General features: G+C 45.0%; 1 protein-coding gene across 1 annotated transcript in view; it reads right to left on the bottom strand.

Moving 5' to 3' along the window:
* The window catches only part of LOC123991050 (transcriptional activator GLI3-like), a 181,850-nt gene that overhangs the window by 8,128 nt on the left and 154,059 nt on the right, over positions 1-19,663 (bottom strand). Inside the window, exons 7-11 of the mRNA XM_046292192.1 lie at positions 17,869-18,070; positions 8,712-8,931; positions 7,471-7,578; positions 6,067-6,207; positions 197-346 (exon numbers count right to left, since the gene is read on the bottom strand). Of these exons, the coding sequence (XP_046148148.1) occupies positions 197-346; positions 6,067-6,207; positions 7,471-7,578; positions 8,712-8,931; positions 17,869-18,070 (821 nt within the window). The remainder of the gene's footprint in view (positions 1-196; positions 347-6,066; positions 6,208-7,470; positions 7,579-8,711; positions 8,932-17,868; positions 18,071-19,663) is intronic.

The following is a 19,663-nucleotide window of genomic DNA, read 5'->3' on the forward strand; positions in this document are numbered from 1 at the left end:
AGAGCGCACAGAGAGGAGCAGCTAATGTATTTACTAAAGGAGGAGGTTATTTCTGATTTCAGGGAGGGCCGGTCTTAAATTTGGCAGAAGCTATCAGGCCTGGGGAGGGTACGGCCTGAACGCCGCGGGCATGGGTAGGGCTTGGGCTTAAAAGTCAGGCCCATGCAGGACTCTAGTGTTGTGGGAGTGTGCTTACGGTGCATCGGTGTGGTTTCTCCCCGGTGTGCCTGCGCATGTGGACCACCAGCATGTACTGGGCCTTGAAGGGTTTCTTCTCCCGTGAACACTCGTCCCAGCGACACACGAACTCCTTCTTCTCCCCGTGGATGTGGTCATTGTTAATGTGCTGAGAGGGGAAACTAGCAGAGGTCAATCACAGGTCAATCTGGATTTTGATTCAATTGATTCATCCATCATTGTATTACCACTCATTTTCCCTCTCTCTCTCTCTCTCTCTCTCTCTCTCTCTCTCTCTCTCTCTCTCTCTCTCTCTCTCTCTCTCTCTCTCTCTCTCTCTCTAACCGTTTCGTATTGTTTCATATTCTCTCTCTCCATTTCTTCCATTGTATTTAGTACTCTGAGGAATAAGTGGGAGACTTGTGAGTCTCAGTGTCCGATCTGAACTGGCTTTTCAAATAAAACCCTGTCACTTCAAATCACATGGGGCTCCTGCTGACAGATGTGCTGCCGTGGCAACTTCCAATCTGAGGCTTAGGGGTGTGGGAGGAGGGGAGGGAAAGGGGAGAGGGAGGTGAGGGGATGGGGTGTTTCAAAGCGTCTCAAATGCCATGGCTTTACAACTCCAGCAAAGCCTTATACAGTATCTAGTGAGCATGCATTCTGCCCTGATTTCTCTCTGTCACTCTCACTCCCTCTCTCTCTCCCACTCACTCTGTCTTTGCACACTGACCAGTAAAAGGGGTACAAATGGTGGCAGTGGATGGTTGAAGGGGGATGAGAGAGGGCTAAAGAAAAAGAGAAGAAAAAAAGGTAGACATGGAATCCTCAGGGAAGAAGTCAACATCTGGCCCTCTCACAAAGACAACAGTGTTAGTGTGGTGGCCTCTGAAGGGCCTTTCAGAGAGCAATTTTAACCCAGGGAGACAGACACAATATCCTGAACAAAAGGAACCCGTCTTATTACATTCCTGAACAGAGATGGGGGAGAGAGACATTTGCCTTACGGGGAAAACAGAGAGAGAAAGAGAGGAACGGGAAAGAAAGACAGGGATAAATAGAGACTTGACTTTGAGAGGTCTTAAATGTCTAGGAGAAACAAACGGTTGTTAGAGTATCTCTATATTTAAAAACCTCAAAAGTGGAGGGAAAGAGCAGAAGATAAGAGGAATTGAGAGGATAATAATAATAATAATAATATATAATATTTTGGGGGGGGGGGGATTATATTTGTCCTGTTACACACAAGTGTGTAGTGGAAATGTGTTTCTTGCATATCCCAACTCCCCTTGAGACACCCACAGGGAGTGGGGTCACAGCCAGGGTCACCATTTCACAGCACCCCTGGAGCAATTAGGGCATAGTGACAGATTTTTTACCCTAACTGTTCCGGTATTCAAACCAGCAACCTTTCTGTTACTGGCCCAACTCTCTAACCTCGAGGCTACCTGCCATCCTGAGAAAAGTGTGTGTGTGTATCTGTGTGTGTGTGTGCCTGCAACCCTGTTTGACCTGCTAGTGCATCACTGGCCATGCACCTCCAGACAAGACGGTCACCAGACAGCGGCAGAATTATCCCCAGCCAGGAGCCCCTCCCCCCTGGCCAGCTAGTAACCCAACACATTAGTCCAGTGGGGCCCTGACCAGGCCACCGTCACAGCCCTTTCTTCCCATCAAAGGAGGGGATGTACCACCAAACAGACAGTATCCTATGAAGTCTAACCTTAATTCAAGAGAAAGACCCCCATGGGCCCTCAAGTCTCAGAACAATTGCACTTAACTAACCCCTTATGCAGTGGGAGCCAGGGGTGTCGTACACCGCCCCTATGACAAAAGAAGTACACTAAAACCAGCATCTCTTCGCCAGCCATGTGCACTTTCCTGCCCTGCTCTGCACTCACAACTACATCAATATTTTAGCCAATGCAATCGTTCATTTCTGTCTCCAATTGACTTTATGTATTAACAAAGGCCCTCCATTCAATTCAACTTGACACATTTTAATTTTGGTGCTAAAAAAAAATTCAGAGAGGAAAGGAATGGGGAGATAAGATCGAGGCCATTGGATGTTCGTTTCCCTCAGATTGATCTTCCCTCCCCCATCACAACACGGAAAACCGATCCTAGCTCCTCTCCTCCTTTTTTCCCTTCCGCCTCTGTGAGGGAATTCCTGTGGCAAGCGATCAGTCTGCGCCGTGCCGTTCGATATCCCCTGAGTGATAGGAGTGCCCCGGTGTTGCTGTGCTGTTGGCACACGCTCCCGTCCCCCCCTCGTCCCTCCCACCAGCCCGTACAAATGACCAGGGGCCGCTGACGGTCGTGATGCATGGGCCCCGTGCTGACAGAGAGGGGCCCGAGCTAGAGACGACATTAATGGTCATGATCTAATGGCAATTTGTAATGAATCAATAATCTCCATGCTGAGCGTATGGGTAGGCAGTGTTGGCCCCGGCGTCATGGACAAACAGGTGGTGATAGCAGTGGTGGTGGCGCGTTAGCAGCTAATTCATTTTCACCCTGCCAGCTTATCGGCCAACATACTGTAAAAACGCCACTGAGATGGATTTAGGAGGGAAACGGGCGGAGGGAGACATGTGCTGGATGGGGACACAGAGGCTGGCTGGGATGAGCACAGAGTGCATACACGCACACACACACACACACACACACGCAGGCATGCAAACACACGCACACCCTAGAATACACATGCGCTTACAGGTATAGACTGACATACCAATAATACAGTGTATAACACACTGATATACAAACACACACAATTTGATGTGAACTATTTGTATAGGACATGTAGCTACTACATACTAAAGGAAATGTTTTTTAGATTACTCTAGACTTTTATGGATTTACACCCCCATATAATAGCTACACATGCACATAAACACACTGACACCAGATACACAGAATCACATCATTACTTTCCTCAATTTTGCCCGACTCTACAGTCTCCCCTTATCAAGCACTTTCTGGTATATACACCTCATACATTAGAATGCAGGCGTGCATGAAAAGAAGGCCTGTTTACAAGGCAATTTCACTAAGCTGTGGGACCCGCAACACCGTTTAGCTTTATCAAACAGAGCCTAATAAATATGCTCTTTTGTGATGTCAATTGCTGAAAAAAAGAAGGAAAAAGAGGCAAGGGAGGGAGGGAGATAGTGAGGGAGAGGAGAAGGGGGCTAGAATTTGTATGTGTAATTCAGCAGAGCCTTTTCATCTTGGAGTAAGATACTCCAGACAGATAAAGTGCCTAATCCTTCTCCTGATCAAAAAATAATCTGCATTTTTACCAATTAAAGGGTTGTGCCAGCAGGCAGGAGAGGGGACCGCATTCTGACTGAGCCCAACTTTATCTCCCCTCAACACCGAGGAGGAACCCAGGCCGCAAACACCGCCATACAGCATGCTTGAATACTGAGGGAGCTAACGCTAACATCACGTAATCTTCATCCTTTTAGAACAAGGAAATTACAGCTCCACCCTAAGGAGATGACCCAGAACAGCACCGTGTCAAGGTGGGATTGAGTGGATGTTGACTGTGTGGATTGTGTGCACGTACACACATATGTACACACATATGCACACACGCACGAACACACACACCCTATCCTCAGGGTCACCCCATTTGAGACCCTTTCTGTAATTCCCCCATCTTAGTCTTTGTACCATCTCTCCAAAGCCACCCCAGTACCAAACCCCCCAAAACATCTCAGACTGAGACATGAAATAATCCAGCACCAACGACCGTATCTTTAAAAGTGCTCCCTCGAAGAGGAGAGAGAATTAAAGAGATAGGGAGAGAGTGATGCCAAAAAAAGGTACTGGAGGTTGAGGGGGTTGAGAGAGGGAGGGTGATGCAGAGAGGCAGAGTTAAAATAAGTGATGGAGAGAGAGGGAAAAAATTAATGAAATAAATACAGCAACCGAAAATTGACACCCGCCTCGCTTTTGCTGACTGGGAAGGCCAGATAAGTGAGCTAAATTGCGTAGATGCGATGTTTATCTTATCGGCGGCACCGAGAGCGCTTAAACGAGGATGATAAAGGAACGGCGCAGCGCGTCATGGTGCGAGCGCGTTTGTAGAGTGTAAAAATATGCATCAGGAGCGAGGCAGGAGATGCTTTTGAACAGGGTAGAAAGCAATGAGGGTGGTGCACAGCGGCATTTATTTCTAGAATTAGGCCATGCGAAAAACAAAAAAGGGATTTCTTTGTCTTCATCTACATAACCATCACTTTTTTTTAACACTTCAAATAGTTAATAATTTACCTCACTTGTTTCAAACAGCAGTTTAATTTTTAAGTTTTCACCTCACTAATATCAAAGACTATCTAATGAACAATCGATAGAAAATCCATAAATGTATCAGAACTGAAAACGATGTTGCATGAACACTACCAATCAAAGCCAGACTGGAAGCATATTATAGTATTATATTTTTTCTCCATTCAAGATGACAAGTTGAAAACAGGGGGAGGGGAATTGGAGAACAGACAATGTGGTCCAAATACTGTACTTATCCTATTACTGAGGGGGGTGGGGGTTGAGGAAGGGGTGGGGAGATAAGAGGGTTTTCTCCCCGCTCACTGAATTAGAGGCGAACAGTTTTATTAGCATGTCTCTCCCCCTATCTGCATGGGCATATAAAATGAGTAATTCAAATACAACATAAAAAAATGTAAAGGGGAAAAGACAATGACGATGTGTTGATTATTTTCTTCATGGAGAATATCTTGTGTGAACAAGCTCTTTCCCAGTATGATGCCCCTTCCCTTCTCCCAGCCAAACTCCCCCTGCCCCTGGAAACAGGGGCAAGAAGTTGTCAAGATCCTCAACCTTTGAGCAGAGCCCTTCAAACGCGGGAGGCAGCCCATTCCGCGCCGAGGATATCAATTATAGATAGGGGTTACTGCTGTGGCTGCGGATTGCAATGTCAGACGCCGAGATAGACAGCCGTGGAGAGCTGGGGATCTTTCTGATGTGTGCTGATCAGAATCAGAATCACGTTTATTGTCCTACAAGAGGAAAATCTTGGCACAGTTCACATGAAATGGTCAGCTGTGTGAGCTCAGCTCCAGCTGTCATGTAATTAAACATGAGTGTGAAGTAAAATCTCACCTCACAGTGGACCTAGTGGTAAGTAGCACACAGCAGGTCACAGGGGAGACCAGTCCAACGACAGCAGCAGAAGCCGTAGTAATAGTATCAGTGTCAGTGGCGTCCATAGTGCTTGTGATACGGTATTACTGTAATATCATTAATAGTTGGGTTAAGAATAGGCCCTCAGGCTTTACCAGATGAGAGTCATCCATCTCCTGGGTAGTGTGAGGAGCTGTATGACAGAAGGGGGGAGTATATTACAGCCAGTATGGTACAGACTTGTATACAGTACGGAAGAATGTAAGGCTTAAGGCCTGATTGTGCAGGGCTCGTAGGTCGAGTCGGTGCCGGCCAAATCAGTTAGCGCCATAGCCCAACAGCGACGTGCTCGGCAGCCTTTGAGCCCATTAACCATCGTCCCCGAAACCAATCTGGAATCCGGCAGGGGCATTACTCAACGCCTGTAGGCTGCAGCACACTCTGTACTGAACGCTGAACATGGTGACATACAGAAGAGACTGCTGGACCAGAGAGGGCTGGAGCCAGGCGTCCAGGAGACTTGTTGGGGGCTCCTAAAATAGACTCCTAAAACTTGTTTCCTATTTATTGTGCTGTTATCTGCACAGTATCTGCATTCTAAATGGACCATAAAGCTTTTGAACTTGAACTTGATAGAGGTAGAGGGAGTTTAGCGAAGCCAGACACCATAGTCATATGGTTTCTGCCTCCTGCAAATCGAGGCTACTTCCCTATAGTGTCCTGGTAGGTACTCACATGCACTAGCTGTTCCTGTGTGTCAAACTCCCGGTGGCAGCTCTCCCAGTGGCAGTTGGTCTCGTACACCATCTCTGGCTCCTGCTTGCTCTCGTCCTTGTCACCTTCCTCCTTCACCAGTGTCATCCCATCCGGATGGTCCTACAGTACAGAAACCACAACGCAATTACAGCAAGGACACAACACTCATAGTGTTACAGCAATGACCCAGCAGATATCTGCAGAATATTAAATATTGTACAGTATATATACATTAAGTAAGCCCATATCAATTCAGAACGTATGGGTCCGATTAAAAAAATCTAAAATACTATGGTTAGGTAAACGACTTAATATATTATGTTCACAACACACTTGACCGGTAACAAAGTCATATACCAACCAAAACGTTCCCTCCCCCTACTCTAACCTTCCCTAACCCAACAGACCGATTTAGTTTCACTTTTCCACTTGTGTAATCGAATGAATCGGGCCAATGTGGCCCTGTTCGGCACACAGGGAGTAGAATGTCTGGGAGTGGAAATGTAGCGCTGCAAGCTCTGCTCTGGGTTGGCAGTTGATCTACGACAGGTCTGGGGCAGAGTATTTCAGGAATCTAACCCCCTCTTCCTGCTCTAGCTTGCTCCATTAGTCTAGACATTTTTTACTGTCACTGTTAGCATTACATGGCTGGGTAGCCTGGAGAGTACTGGAGACTGTAACAGGGGAGACCAGGGGTGTACAGCGGTTTCTCTCTGGGCAAAGTTGTGGTTTGTAAAAACCACCTCGGTCTAGTACCTGCCTGCCATGGTGTTAGGAGAGTGTGTAAAGGTGGGGAACAGAGAGAAGAGGAGTTTCATTCACATAATGTGGATCTCTCTACAGGCTTGCCTCCATTGTATGAGCTCAGATACTTTTAGAAGCATCATTCCAGACACAAGCACACAGAGAGCCCTTTAGAAAACCTGCAATCTAATTTCAAAAAATGTTTCCATTCACCTAAGCATCTGATTAAAACGAAAAAAAATTCCTTCTGGTACCTCCAAGATCAATGGGGCTTATTGTTTCAGAGGCAGCAGCCTGAACAAGCAAACGAATGAAACAGGCAAATAAATAAATAGTTTTACAATAGATCACATAATTGGCCCCAAAGCTCTTCGTCTGAGAGAGTGACTGAGTGCGTGTATGGTTGTGTGTGTGGTTATGTGTGTGCGTGCATGTGTATGCACATGTGTGTATGTGTTTTCTGTGTGAACAGAATTTAACAGTACAAGCACCACATCCTATTCTGTTGCTGCTGGCGCAGTAAACCATCCCGTCTTCTGATCTCATCTTTGAATACCATAAACATACCCCTTTTCTAACACTAGATAAGAATGTCTGTTCATTGGACTATACGATAAATGCTGGCGAAGTTAAATGTACCTGGCAACTTACGGAGTTGGGTAGCTCCTCATCCGGTTTGATCTTGGAGCGTTTGTGGTGCATGGGTTCCCCCGTGCTGCTCACCGCTGACTCACTGGTGGGTTTGGTCTGTGGGAAGAACCACAATAAAATCACTTAGTTCAAAATTAATTCCAACATACTATATGATAGAATGACCATGAAAGTTGAGCAGAAAATAACATTTACATGCAGTTGTATGACGACATCCTGTATGATACTGTTCTAGTTAATCCTACGACAAGGTAGCATAGTACAGCCTGTTGTCTATTCCTTCGAGGTCATTGAATAAGCCAATGATTCTATACAGCAGTTTACTATCTGACCTCACCTTTGATAGACCTGACTCTGGCCTGACTGGTCCTGACCTGAGAGCCAAAGGGGAGTTCCCCGTTACAAGGCAGGCGAGCCAGGAAAATAAATGAACTAGTAAAGCTGAACTGGCCTGGAAAAACAGGAGAGATTCCTTGGCTCGGATCTGTGCTACTGGCCATCTCAGAATGTTTACTCAGGGGAATCTGGAATGTAATTTCCCCTTTAACAGTGGGGCATCTTGACACTCGAGCCACTGAGATCCTGCTTATAGACACAGTGAAAATGTATTTGTCCTATTTGGACTACAAATATCAAATCAGTAAGGTAGTATATGATTCTGGTTGTTTCCTCAGAGCTAGAAAGAATTCTGTAATAGATTGAGAAGATACATTTACATAGTCAGCTCTCTACCTTGAATAAGAGATCTCATCCACCAACTACTTCATAGCTAGAAACAGCAGTGAGTGTGGATCTGTGTCATTAACATGCCACAAAGTAGTAAACTAAAATGTGAGCTTTAAATGCGAGCCCCCACATACAGTCGGAATGGAGAGACATTGTGGAATTCATCCATTCCATCTATTCCCATTTTAATCTCTGTTTCCTCCTGTGTGATTAATGGTGTCAGTGGTGGGATCCTATGCTAACAAGTCCCTTGTTGTTTCTCATGTGAAAAAAACGATGTTCAAAAACGATGTTCCCAGTCGAAAATAACACATCCAGGGGACCGTAACTCCCATGAGGCCAGAGCGCGGAGGGGAGCCTACTTCTACCTGTCTAAGCCTTGTATCTGTTTAGACTACCATGGACGCAGCTAGCACGTGGCTAGCACATGGCAGTGCTATCTATCTATTACCTGTGATGATGAATCGCAGAGGCTTCTGATGTGGAGGAGGGAGGAGTCTTACCTGTGAGGTGTCGTTAGAGATGACAGAGCGCTCTCTGGGTGTGAGGCCAGGAGGAGGAATGCCAGGGATGGGCCGCTGGGCGGTGAAGACCGGGGAGGGGTGGATGAGCGGCGGACTGTGGCCGAACGCAGAACCCACCATCCCTGTTTGCCGACCAAGCAGCTGCTGATGCATCTGAAGTGCCACGGGGTTTGGAGGGTAGGCAAAACTCAAGGCCGGACTGGAGAGAAACAATATCACAATCAGTGTTAGGTAGACGAAAAAGGGTGAAACATAAAACATACAACAAGGTTTTGTGCAACAATGCTTTGTGCAGACCCCCCCCCCTTTTCCATTATCAATATTTATAAAGTTAACAATTAATGTACCACTATCAAACTACATTCTGATATATTTGAGCGGCAAATGCAATGGCAACGAGGCAAAATGAGGGACAATAAATTGTTCTGGCTAGCTCCTCATCTGACAGGAGATGTGATGCTCTTGTAACACTGATTTTTATTTTATCTTTATTTAACTAGGCAAGTCAGTTAAGAACAAATTATTATTTACAATGACGGCCTACCCCAGCCAAACCCTAACAATGCTGGGCCAATTGTGCACCGGCCTATGGGACTCCCAATCACAGCCAGTTGTAATACAACCTGGAATTGAACCACGGTCTGTAGTGACACCTCTAGCACTGAGATGCAGTGCCTTAGACCACTGCACCACTTGGGAGCCCACGGGGCCCAAGGTGAATCCCTGGCAATGAATGTTCAGATTGTTAGCACTGTGAATTCATGCTGTGTCCCTTGCCAGGCCGCCTTTGTAAATACGAATTTGTTCTTAATTGACCTGCCTGGTAAAAGAAAAGTAAAAGAAAAATGTAAGGTTATACTTAGTTGGAAAATTCTGGTAACTTTCCAAAAATTCCCAGGATTTCCAGAAATTCCTGTTGGCGGATTCTCGGAATCAGAAGGGTATAAGCAGTACATCTGGGAAAATTTGGGGGAACCTTATGCAACCCTAGTTAAATTAACTCATCGCTCCACTGTAAAAAATCTATGACTGACAATGACAGAAAGACTGGGTTCTGTCAGAAATAAAGCACAATTATAACCTGCCTTTATTATAGCAACAGTATAATCGTGCCTATAATTTAGTATATATATACAACAGCCACTTCACATTGTATTGTCTGCTTGCTAGCTCTCCCCTACTGTGAAAGAACTAGATCATGGATACCCTTCCTTTCTCATAGATCTACATTGATGTGAGAGTGTTAACATCAAATCACATTTTATTTGTCACATGCGCTGAATACAACTGGTGTAGACTTTACCGTGAAATGCTTTCTTTTTTACAAGCCCTTCCCAACAATGCAAAGTTTAAAAATAAAAATAGTAACACAATGTGCCAGTACCAGATCAATGTGCAAAGGTCGAAGGTGTTTGAGGTAGATATGTACATGATGGCAGGGTAAAGTGACTAAGCATCAGGACTATAATAAGACTAAAATAAAGAACTGAGTAGCAGCAGCAAATGATGAGTATAAAAGTGTGTGTGAGAGAGTGTGTGTGTGTGTGTGTAATGTGTATGTAGGTATGTGTGCTTGTGTTGTGTTGGTCTGCATGTGTGTCTTATGTGTGTGGATTTTGTGTGTGAAGTGAGTGTGTATATGGTTGTATATATAGTCTAGTGCGTGTGTATATGGTATGTATATATAGTCTAGTGAGTACATTTACATTTACATTTAAGTCATTTAGCAGACGCTCTTATCCAGAGCGACTTACAAATTGGTGCATTCACCTTATGACATCCAGTGGAACAGTCACTTTACAATAGTGCATCTAAAACTTAAGGGGGGGGGTGAGAGGGATTACTTATCCTATCCTAGGTATTCCTTAAAGAGGTGGGGTTTCAGGTGTCTCCGGAAGGTGGTGATTGACTCCGCTGTCCTGGCGTCGTGAGGGAGTTTGTTCCACCATTGGGGGCCAGGGCAGCGAACAGTTTTGACTGGGCTGAGCGGGAGCTGTACTTCCTCAGTGGTAGGGAGGCGAGCAGGCCAGAGGTGGATGAACGCAGTGCCCTTGTTTGGGTGTAGGGCCTGATCAGAGCCTGGAGGTACTGAGGTGCCGTTCCCCTCACAGCTCCGTAGGCAAGCACCATGGTCTTGTAGCGGATACGAGCTTCAACTGGAAGCCAGTGGAGAGAACGGAGGAGCGGGGTGACGTGAGAGAACTTGGGAAGGTTGAACACCAGACGGGCTGCGGCGTTCTGGATGTGTTGAAGGGGTTTAATGGCACAGGCAGGGAGCCCAGCCAACAGCGAGTTGCAGTAATCCAGACGGGAGATGACAAGTGCCTGGATTAGGACCTGCGCCGCTTCCTGTGTGAGGCAGGGTCGTACTCTGCGGATGTTGTAGAGCATGAACCTACAGGAACGGGCCACCGCCTTGATGTTGGTTGAGAACGACAGGGTGTTGTCCAGGATCACGCCAAGGTTCTTGGCGCTCTGGGAGGAGGACACAATGGAGTTGTCAACCGTGATGGCGAGATCATGGAACGGGCAGTCCTTCCCCGGGAGGAAGAGCAGCTCCGTCTTGCCGAGGTTCAGCTTGAGGTGGTGATCCGTCATCCACACTGATATGTCTGCCAGACATGCAGAGATGCGATTCGCCACCTGGTCATCAGAAGGGGGAAAGGAGAAGATTAATTGTGTGTCGTCTGCATAGCAATGATAAGAGAGACCATGTGAGGTTATGACAGAGCCAAGTGACTTGGTGTATAGCGAGAATAGGAGAGGGCCAAGAACAGAGCCCTGGGGGACACCAGTGGTGAGAGCGCGTGGTGAGGAGACAGATTCTCGCCACGCCACCTGGTAGGAGCGACCTGTCAGGTAGGACGCAATCCAAGCGTGGGCCGCGCCGGAGATGCCCAACTCGGAGAGGGTGGAGAGGAGGATCTGATGGTTCACAGTATCGAAGGCAGCCGATAGATCTAGAAGGATGAGAGCAGAGGAGAGAGAGTTAGCTTTAGCAGTGCGGAGCGCCTCCGTGATACAGAGGAGAGCAGTCTCAGTTGAATGACTAGTCTTGAAACCTGACTGATTTGGATCAAGAAGGTCATTCAGAGAGAGATGGCGGGAGAGCTGGCCAAGGACGGCACGTTCAAGAGTTTTGGAGAGAAAAGAAAGAAGGGATACTGGTCTGTAATTGTTGACATCGGAGGGATCGAGTGTAGGTTTTTTCAGAAGGGGTGCAACTCTCGCTCTCTTGAATACGGAAGGGACGTAGCCAGCGGTCAGGGATGAGTTGATGAGCGAGGTGAGGTAAGGGAGAAGGTCTCCGGAAATGGTCTGGAGAAGAGAGGGGATAGGGTCAAGCGGGCAGGTTGTTGGGCGGCCGGCCATCACAAGACGCGAGATTTCATCTGGAGAGAGAGGGGAGAAAGAGGTCAGAGCACAGGGTAGGGCAGTGTGAGCAGAACCAGCGGTGTCGTTTGACTTAGCAAACGAGGATCGGATGTCGTCGACCTTCTTTTCAAAATGGTTGACGAAGTCATCTGCAGAGAGGGAGGAGGGGGGGGAGGGGGAGGAGGATTCAGGAGGGAGGAGAAGGTGGCAAAGAGCTTCCTAGGGTTAGAGGCAGATGCTTGGAATTTAGCGTGGTAGAAAGTGGCTTTAGCAGCAGAGACAGAGGAGGAAAATGTAGAGAGGAGGGAGTGAAAGGATGCCAGGTCCGCAGGGAGGCGAGTATGTATAGGGTGTGTATATATAGTCTAGTGAGTGTGTATATATAGTCTAGTGAGTGTGTATATAGTCTAGTGAGTGTGTATATGGTTTGTATATATAGTCTAGTGAGTGTGTATATGGTTGTATATATAGTCTAGTGAGTGTGTATATGGTATGTATATATAGTCTAGTGAGTATGGATAGGGTGTGTATATATAGTCTAGTGAGTGTGTATATAGTCTAGTGAGTGTGTATATGGTTTGTATATATAGTCTAGTGAGTGTGTATATGGTTGCATATATAGTCTAGTGAGTGTGTATATGGTTGTATATATAGTCTAGTGAGTGTGTATATGGTTTGTATATATAGTCTAGTGAGTGTGTATATGGTTGTATATATAGTCTAGTGAGTGTATATATATAGTCTAGTGAGTGTGTATATAGTCTAGTGAGTGTGTATATGGTTTGTATATATAGTCTAGTGAGTGTGTATATGGTTGTATATATAGTCTAGTGATTGTGTATATGGTGTGTATATAGTCTAGTGAGTGTGTATATGGTTTGTATATATAGTCGAGTGAGTGTGTATATGGTTTGTATATATAGTCTAGTGAGTGTTTATATGGGTTGTATATATAGTCTAGTGCAGTGGTTCTTAACCTTGTTGGAGGTACTGAACCCCACCAGTTTCATATGCGCATTCACCGAACCCTTCTTAATTGTAAAAATAAAATTATTTTTTCAAATTCAAAACATAGGTATATATTTGACTGGTGCACAAAATGAACCGTGCATCAACATCACTGTGTTCAAAGAACAAAATCATCAAAACATGATTTTCACACAAAAACAAAAACATAATAATGAATATTTACTGCAAATCAGTGTGACTTCTGCTGTTGCCTTTCAGAGACCAGTTCAGAAATGCGCGGCTTCACCTTGGCAAGTGCCACTCTCATATCATTTTCACAACAAAGTCTGTTCCTTTTCTTCGTTTTTATGTCCAGCATCCTCAAAGGATTGCTCTCAAAGATATGTTGTAACAAACGGTATGAAAATCTCCAGAGCTTTCTTAGCAATAACGGTACGTTACCATTTGTTGACACCAAAACGTTGAAAGCGTTGTTGTTCTGAAATGTTGCTGTTGAACCTGGCTCTGCTGAATTTCAATGATTTCATCGAGGTATTCATCATTGACATCTGTTGTCTCAACACTAAACGTGAACAGCTGTCTCACCCATGCTGGATATGACTCTCTTGTAGGGAAGCATCCGTCGAGAGACTTTGCAAGCTCATCTAAGTGCGTGGCAATTGCTTGCTTCAGTTCCGTGAGTACAGAAATGTCTCCGATTCCAGGTACATCTTCGATCTTACTTACACAGTCGTCCAGCAGGGGAAAGTTCTCTGTTCGTCGTTTCCATAACGGTAGCTTTTTTGAAAAGCCTTTAGGTTTTCCTCCGCTTCGATGATGTTGACTCCACCGCCCTGGATCTTTTGATTGAGATAATTGAGAGCTGCGCAGATATCAGCCATGTACGGTAAAATGAGAATGAACTCAGAATTTTTGAAGCAATCTACATGACAATGTTGGTGCTCTTGCAAAAACAGGGCTAATTCCACACGCACAGCGTGTCCCCGAGATAACCACCGAACGTTAGAATGGTACAGAAGTACCTCGAATTCAGAGCCCATTTCTTTACACAGCTCACTAAAGATGCGATGCCGCAGAGCACTAGTTCGCACATAGTTCACGCATTCCACTACAATTTTCAATACTTCTGCCAGTTTTGGAGGCAAGGTTTTTGTTGCCAACGCATGCCTGTGCAGAATACAATGCGTAACAATGATGTATCGGGCTTTCACTAGCGCACCAAAACCAGACTTTCTTCCCAGCATGACTGGAGCTCCGTCCGAACAAACTGCAGAAACCATATCCCACGAAAGATTGTTGTCTTTGAAGAAGTCATCCACAAGTTTCTTCACATCGGCTGCCTTAGTTGTTGTTGTAAGAGGCTTACAAAATAAAAAATCTTCCTTTATCACGTCGTCTTTTACATAGCGCACGAATATAGCAAGCTGGCTTAGATTGGAAACGTCTGTGGTCTCATCGAATTTTGCCGGGCTTGAAATCAGATATGCAACTACTTGAGCCAAGATGTCTTTGCTCATGTCCTCTATTCTGTCGCTGATGATGTCATTTGTAAGAGGAATTTGGGATAACTTAACTTCAGCCTCTTTTCCCAGCATGATATTCGCCATCTTCAACACAGCTGGTTTTATGAGTGTTTCACCAATGGTGTGTGGTTTGCCCTGCTTTGAGATCAGGTAAGCAACTTCGTACGATGCTGTGAGGATCGGTTTGTTGATGAGTACAAATCCGAGAACAGGCAGAGTAGCCTTTTCATCGAATCTGTCTCTCTTCACCTTGAATTCAGCGAGCGTTGTGTTCTTGTATTTTCCATCTCCATGTAGCTTAAGGAAGTGTTCTCTTAGTTTTGCCGGTGCTAGACTAGAATTGCTCAACTTGGCATTGCAAATCATGCAGTTAGGGCACTGACTCCCATCATGTTCCGTTATACATGTGAATCCATATTGTACATATTCGTCCGACCATTTTCTTTTTTTGCTCGACATAGTAAGTATGAAGGGATTAAAATATTAAGAAAGAAATCACAAGACGTACCATCACAAGTCGACTACTGAGCACACCAAATTCCCTGCAGCACAGATAGGCCAAGCGATGTAGCGTGATCACCTGCAGCCAATGATGGCCAAGCGGGGAGTGTCATCACGAATCATATGAATCGGATGTGTGTCTTGACCTCCGCCGAACCCCTGAGACTGACTCACCGAACCCCTGGGGTTCGATCGAACTCAGGTTAAGAACCACTGGTCTAGTGAGTGTGTATATGGTTGTATATATAGTCTAGTGAGTGTGTATATGGTTTGTATATATAGTCTAGTGAGTGTGTTTATGGTTTGTATATATAGTCTAGTGAGTGTGTATATGGTTTGTATATATAGTCTAGTGAGTGTGTATATGGGTTTGTATATATAGTCTAGTGAGTGTGTATGTGGTTTGTATATATAGTCTAGTGAGTGTGTATATGGTTTGTATATATAGTCTAGTGAGTGTGTATTTGGTTTGTATATATAGTCTAGTGAGTGTGTATATGGTTTGTATATATAGTCTAGTGAGTGTGTATATAGTTTGTATATATAGTCTAGTGAGTGTGTATATGGTTTGTATATATAGTCTAGTGAGTGTGTAAATGGTTTGTATATATAGTCTAGTGAGTGTGTATATGGTTTGTATATATAGTCTAGTGAGTGTGTATTTGGTTTGTATATATAGTCTAGTGAGTGTGTATATGTTTTGTATATATAGTCTAGTGAGTGTGTATATAGTTTGTATATATAGTCTAGTGAGTGTGCATATGGTTTGTATATATAGTCTAGTGAGTGTGTATATGGTTTGTATATATAGTCTGGTGAGTGTGCGTAGGGTCAGTGCAAGATAGTCAGTGCAGATAGTTTGCATACTATTTCACTTACATCATCGGTGAAGTCAACATCCAAACCTCCCACTGCTCACCTTCACATAGGCTCTCTCTATAAACATAGGTAGCTCCAGGTAAACACAGGTCCTATGGTTCAATAGCAGTCACGCGTGGTGGGGCTCCATTCATCCTGCCTCCTTGATGCCTGCTCTCAGCCTGGCTCCATATGTCTGCTGATCTTATTACCGCCCGAGTGGAAATCAATGGGCCAAGACACATTTGGGGGCCCATCTGCTTGTCATATCACTCATCAGTCTGGAGGCCCTATCATTGGCCCTGTCACTGGGGCCACAGAGGCATGTGATTGATCAGGTTGTCCTTCCAGATCGCTGATCAATGGCTACGAGTAGGGCTATGGATCTACCTCTCTCTCTTTCTCTCTCTTTGTCTTTCTCTGTCATTTCGGTGTGTATTAGGGGGGTGGTGTTTGGGAGGGTGTGTGGATGACTGACACATGCCACCGGGGACGCTGGGTAAATAGGGGGACAAGGCCCACCAGGAGGGGAGAAACACGTACGCACGCCCATAATAACCTCACTGGTCCACCACATCCTAATACAGTCCCCCACCCTCAGTAGAACAAAGTCCCACAAAAAAACATAGCCTCTGCCCCAGGCCCTCCGTCCCACTCCATCCCCATACCTACATCGCTCTTCAACGTTAACTTCTTGGATATAGGGGGCGCTCTTTTAATTTATGGATAAAAAACGTTCCCGTTTTAAACAAGATATTTTGTCACGAAAAGTTGCTCAACTATGCATATAATTGACAGCGTTGGAAAGAAAACACTCTGACGTTTCCAAAACTGCAAAGACATTGTCTGTGAGTGCCACAGAACTAATGCTACAGGCGAAACCAAGATGAAATTTCATACAGGAAGTGCCCCAGATTTTGAATGTGCTGTGTTCCAATATCTCCTTATATGGCTGTGTATGGGTCACGAATGAGCTTAGACGTTCTGTCATTTCCCCAAGGTGTCGACAGCATTGTGACATATTTGTAGGCAAATCATTGGAAGATTGACCTTAAGAGACTACATCTACCAGGTGGCCGCTTGGTGTCCTCCATTGCAATTATTGCGTAATCTCCAGCTGCGTGTATTTTTTGTTTGCTTCGAGGAGAAACACAGCTGCTACGAATGATTTATCATCAAATAGATATGTGAAAAACACCTTGAGGATTGATTCTAAACAACGTTTGCCATGTTTCTGTCGATATTATGGAGTTAATTTGGTAAAAAGTTTGGCGTTGTAGAGACTGCATTTTCATATTTTTTTCTTAGCCAAACGTGATGAACAAAACGGAGCGATTTCTCCTACACAAGTAATCTTTTTGGAAAAACTGAACATTTGCTATCTAACTGAGAGTCTCCTCATTGAAAACATCCGAAGTTCTTCAAAGGTAAATTATTTTATTTGAATGCTTTTCTTGTTTTTGTGAAAATGTTGCCTGCTGAATGCTAGGCTTAATGCTATGCTATAGCTATCAATACTCTTACACAAATGCTTGTGTAGCTATGGTTGAAAAGCATATTTTGAAAATCTGAGATGACAGTGTTGTTAACAAAAGGCTAAGCTTGTGAGCCAATATATTTATTTCATTTGCGATTTTCATGAATAGTTAACTTTGCATTATGGTAATGAGCTTGAGGCTATGATTATGCTCCCGGATACGGGATTGCTCGACGCTAGAGGTTAAGCGTGATGGAGTCATACATTTGTGTGGAATGTTGGTTGTCTTTATCATCCCATACATGACTTTTTCCAGAAACCCCCATTGGAAATTATTCCTGCAATCAGGAAGGTTTAAACAGGAAATCATGGAATCCTCCAACCAAAATGTATTGAAAAAAGGTACTGGAATTTTGCAACCATGATCCCATACCTGATGGCCCCGGCCGAGAGGTGTCCGTAGGAGCCGCTGGTGGAGGAGCTGGAGCGGGAGTTGTTGAGGATGGTGACAAGGGAGTTGGGCGAGTTGCGGATCATGGTCTGCAGGTCAAAGCTGTGCTCCGACAGGGGAGAGATGGGCAGGGCCCGCTTCCTACTTGGCCTTGCCATCAGCCTGGGGCTGGGGAACCTGGAGCCTGGAAGAGAGGAAGGCAGTAGAGTAGACAGTAGAGACATTAGACGCAAGAAGTTGTAGTCTACGGAACCTCTTTGGATAGAAACCTAGTATGTGAAAGAGATAGTGATTTATCTATTGTGTTTAATCAGAATCAATTTTTTGTATGTTAATTTGTGGCTTGACTTATTTTTCATAGATTTGAGTGCTTTTATAGCATTGTAGCCTACTTCTAATTTAACAATAGACAAACATAGAGGGGCGGTAGAGTGAGCTTCACTGCCTCAGAAAAACTTAATTCAATCCAATCAACAAACAAAATGTCTTCTAACAAATGGCAAATTTGATTGAAAAAGTGAAACTGTCAATGGATGAACTTCATACAAGACAACATAGGGGTGCCTAGTATGTCAGAGCACTTTACTGACTGGGTTATGGCAATCAAGTATCTAATCAAATCTGATGTGCCTCCTTATTCAAAAGCAGCCAATGTTGAATGGAAAAGTGGCTTTGAAAAAATACCAAGCAGCCAACAACACTAGCTTTTTTCTCTCTCTCTCTAAACACACAATGAGATGCAATGTTGCCTTTTCACTCTGAGATGTCACAAGACAGGGGGAAAAACAGAAGGAAAAGTAAAGAAGCGAAGGGAGGAGAAAAAGGATAGAAAAGACGCTGAGGGGATGTTACGCTTTGTGAGTGAACTGACACAATGACTTTGTGACAGAGTAGGTCGGGAAAAAAATGTCAGCTGTTTTTTCTTTTTTCGTGGGCAAACAAAACCAGTTTACGCAGCCCCTGTACTCCCTCCCTTTCCCTCCCTCCATCCTTTCTCCCTCCCTTAAATTCAAACACTCACTCTTGCCTGACACATCCAGCGATTACAGAGGCTTCCATTCACATGGAAATCAGCCGTATGATTGTGTGTGTGTGTGTGTGTGTGTGTATGTGTGGTGGAGTTCCTGGCATACGTACGCCTGTGTTTGGAGCATGGCGCTCCAGGGAGAGAGGAGGGAGGAGGAACACCCCTCTACATTGTCTCTGCTCTGGCCTCTTTAGAAAACCTTCCTCTCTCTCTTTAATGTCTCAGAGAGGGGATTTGGGGGGGCAAACACACACTCACACATACAAACACACAAATCCCCCTACGCACATACATACATGCAATCGCTCACATTTGCCATTTGAGGAATTTGTTCCTTGAAATCGGACTCAGTTTTATCATCCAGTTGTACTCACACAAACACTGCATCTCACACACCTGCGATAACCACACTCCTCAATCAAACCTCTACCCCCTGGTTGACCTAAGACACGCCCTCCCAAACCATGCTCCCATACCTCTCTATGACAAACCTCCTAAAAACCACGCCCCGGGTGAGGGACTGCCTCCACTTGTGGAGAGTTAGAAGGGGGGAAGGAACAGGGGAGGGGGTAGAAGAGGGTAGCTGTCCCATCACAGCTGGGCCTCCTGGGAGTTATGTTTATTAATGCTGCAGCCAAATGATAAATCGGCCAACCAGGAGGAGAGGAGAGGGAGAGGTAGAAGAGAGGGAGCGCCTTGGCCCGTAACAGGGTAGCTGGAGTGTCCCTCTAATTTCCCTGTGATTTATGG

This window comes from Oncorhynchus gorbuscha, linkage group LG12 (assembly GCF_021184085.1).
Source record: "Oncorhynchus gorbuscha isolate QuinsamMale2020 ecotype Even-year linkage group LG12, OgorEven_v1.0, whole genome shotgun sequence".
Taxonomy (NCBI): Eukaryota; Metazoa; Chordata; class Actinopteri; order Salmoniformes; family Salmonidae; genus Oncorhynchus; species Oncorhynchus gorbuscha.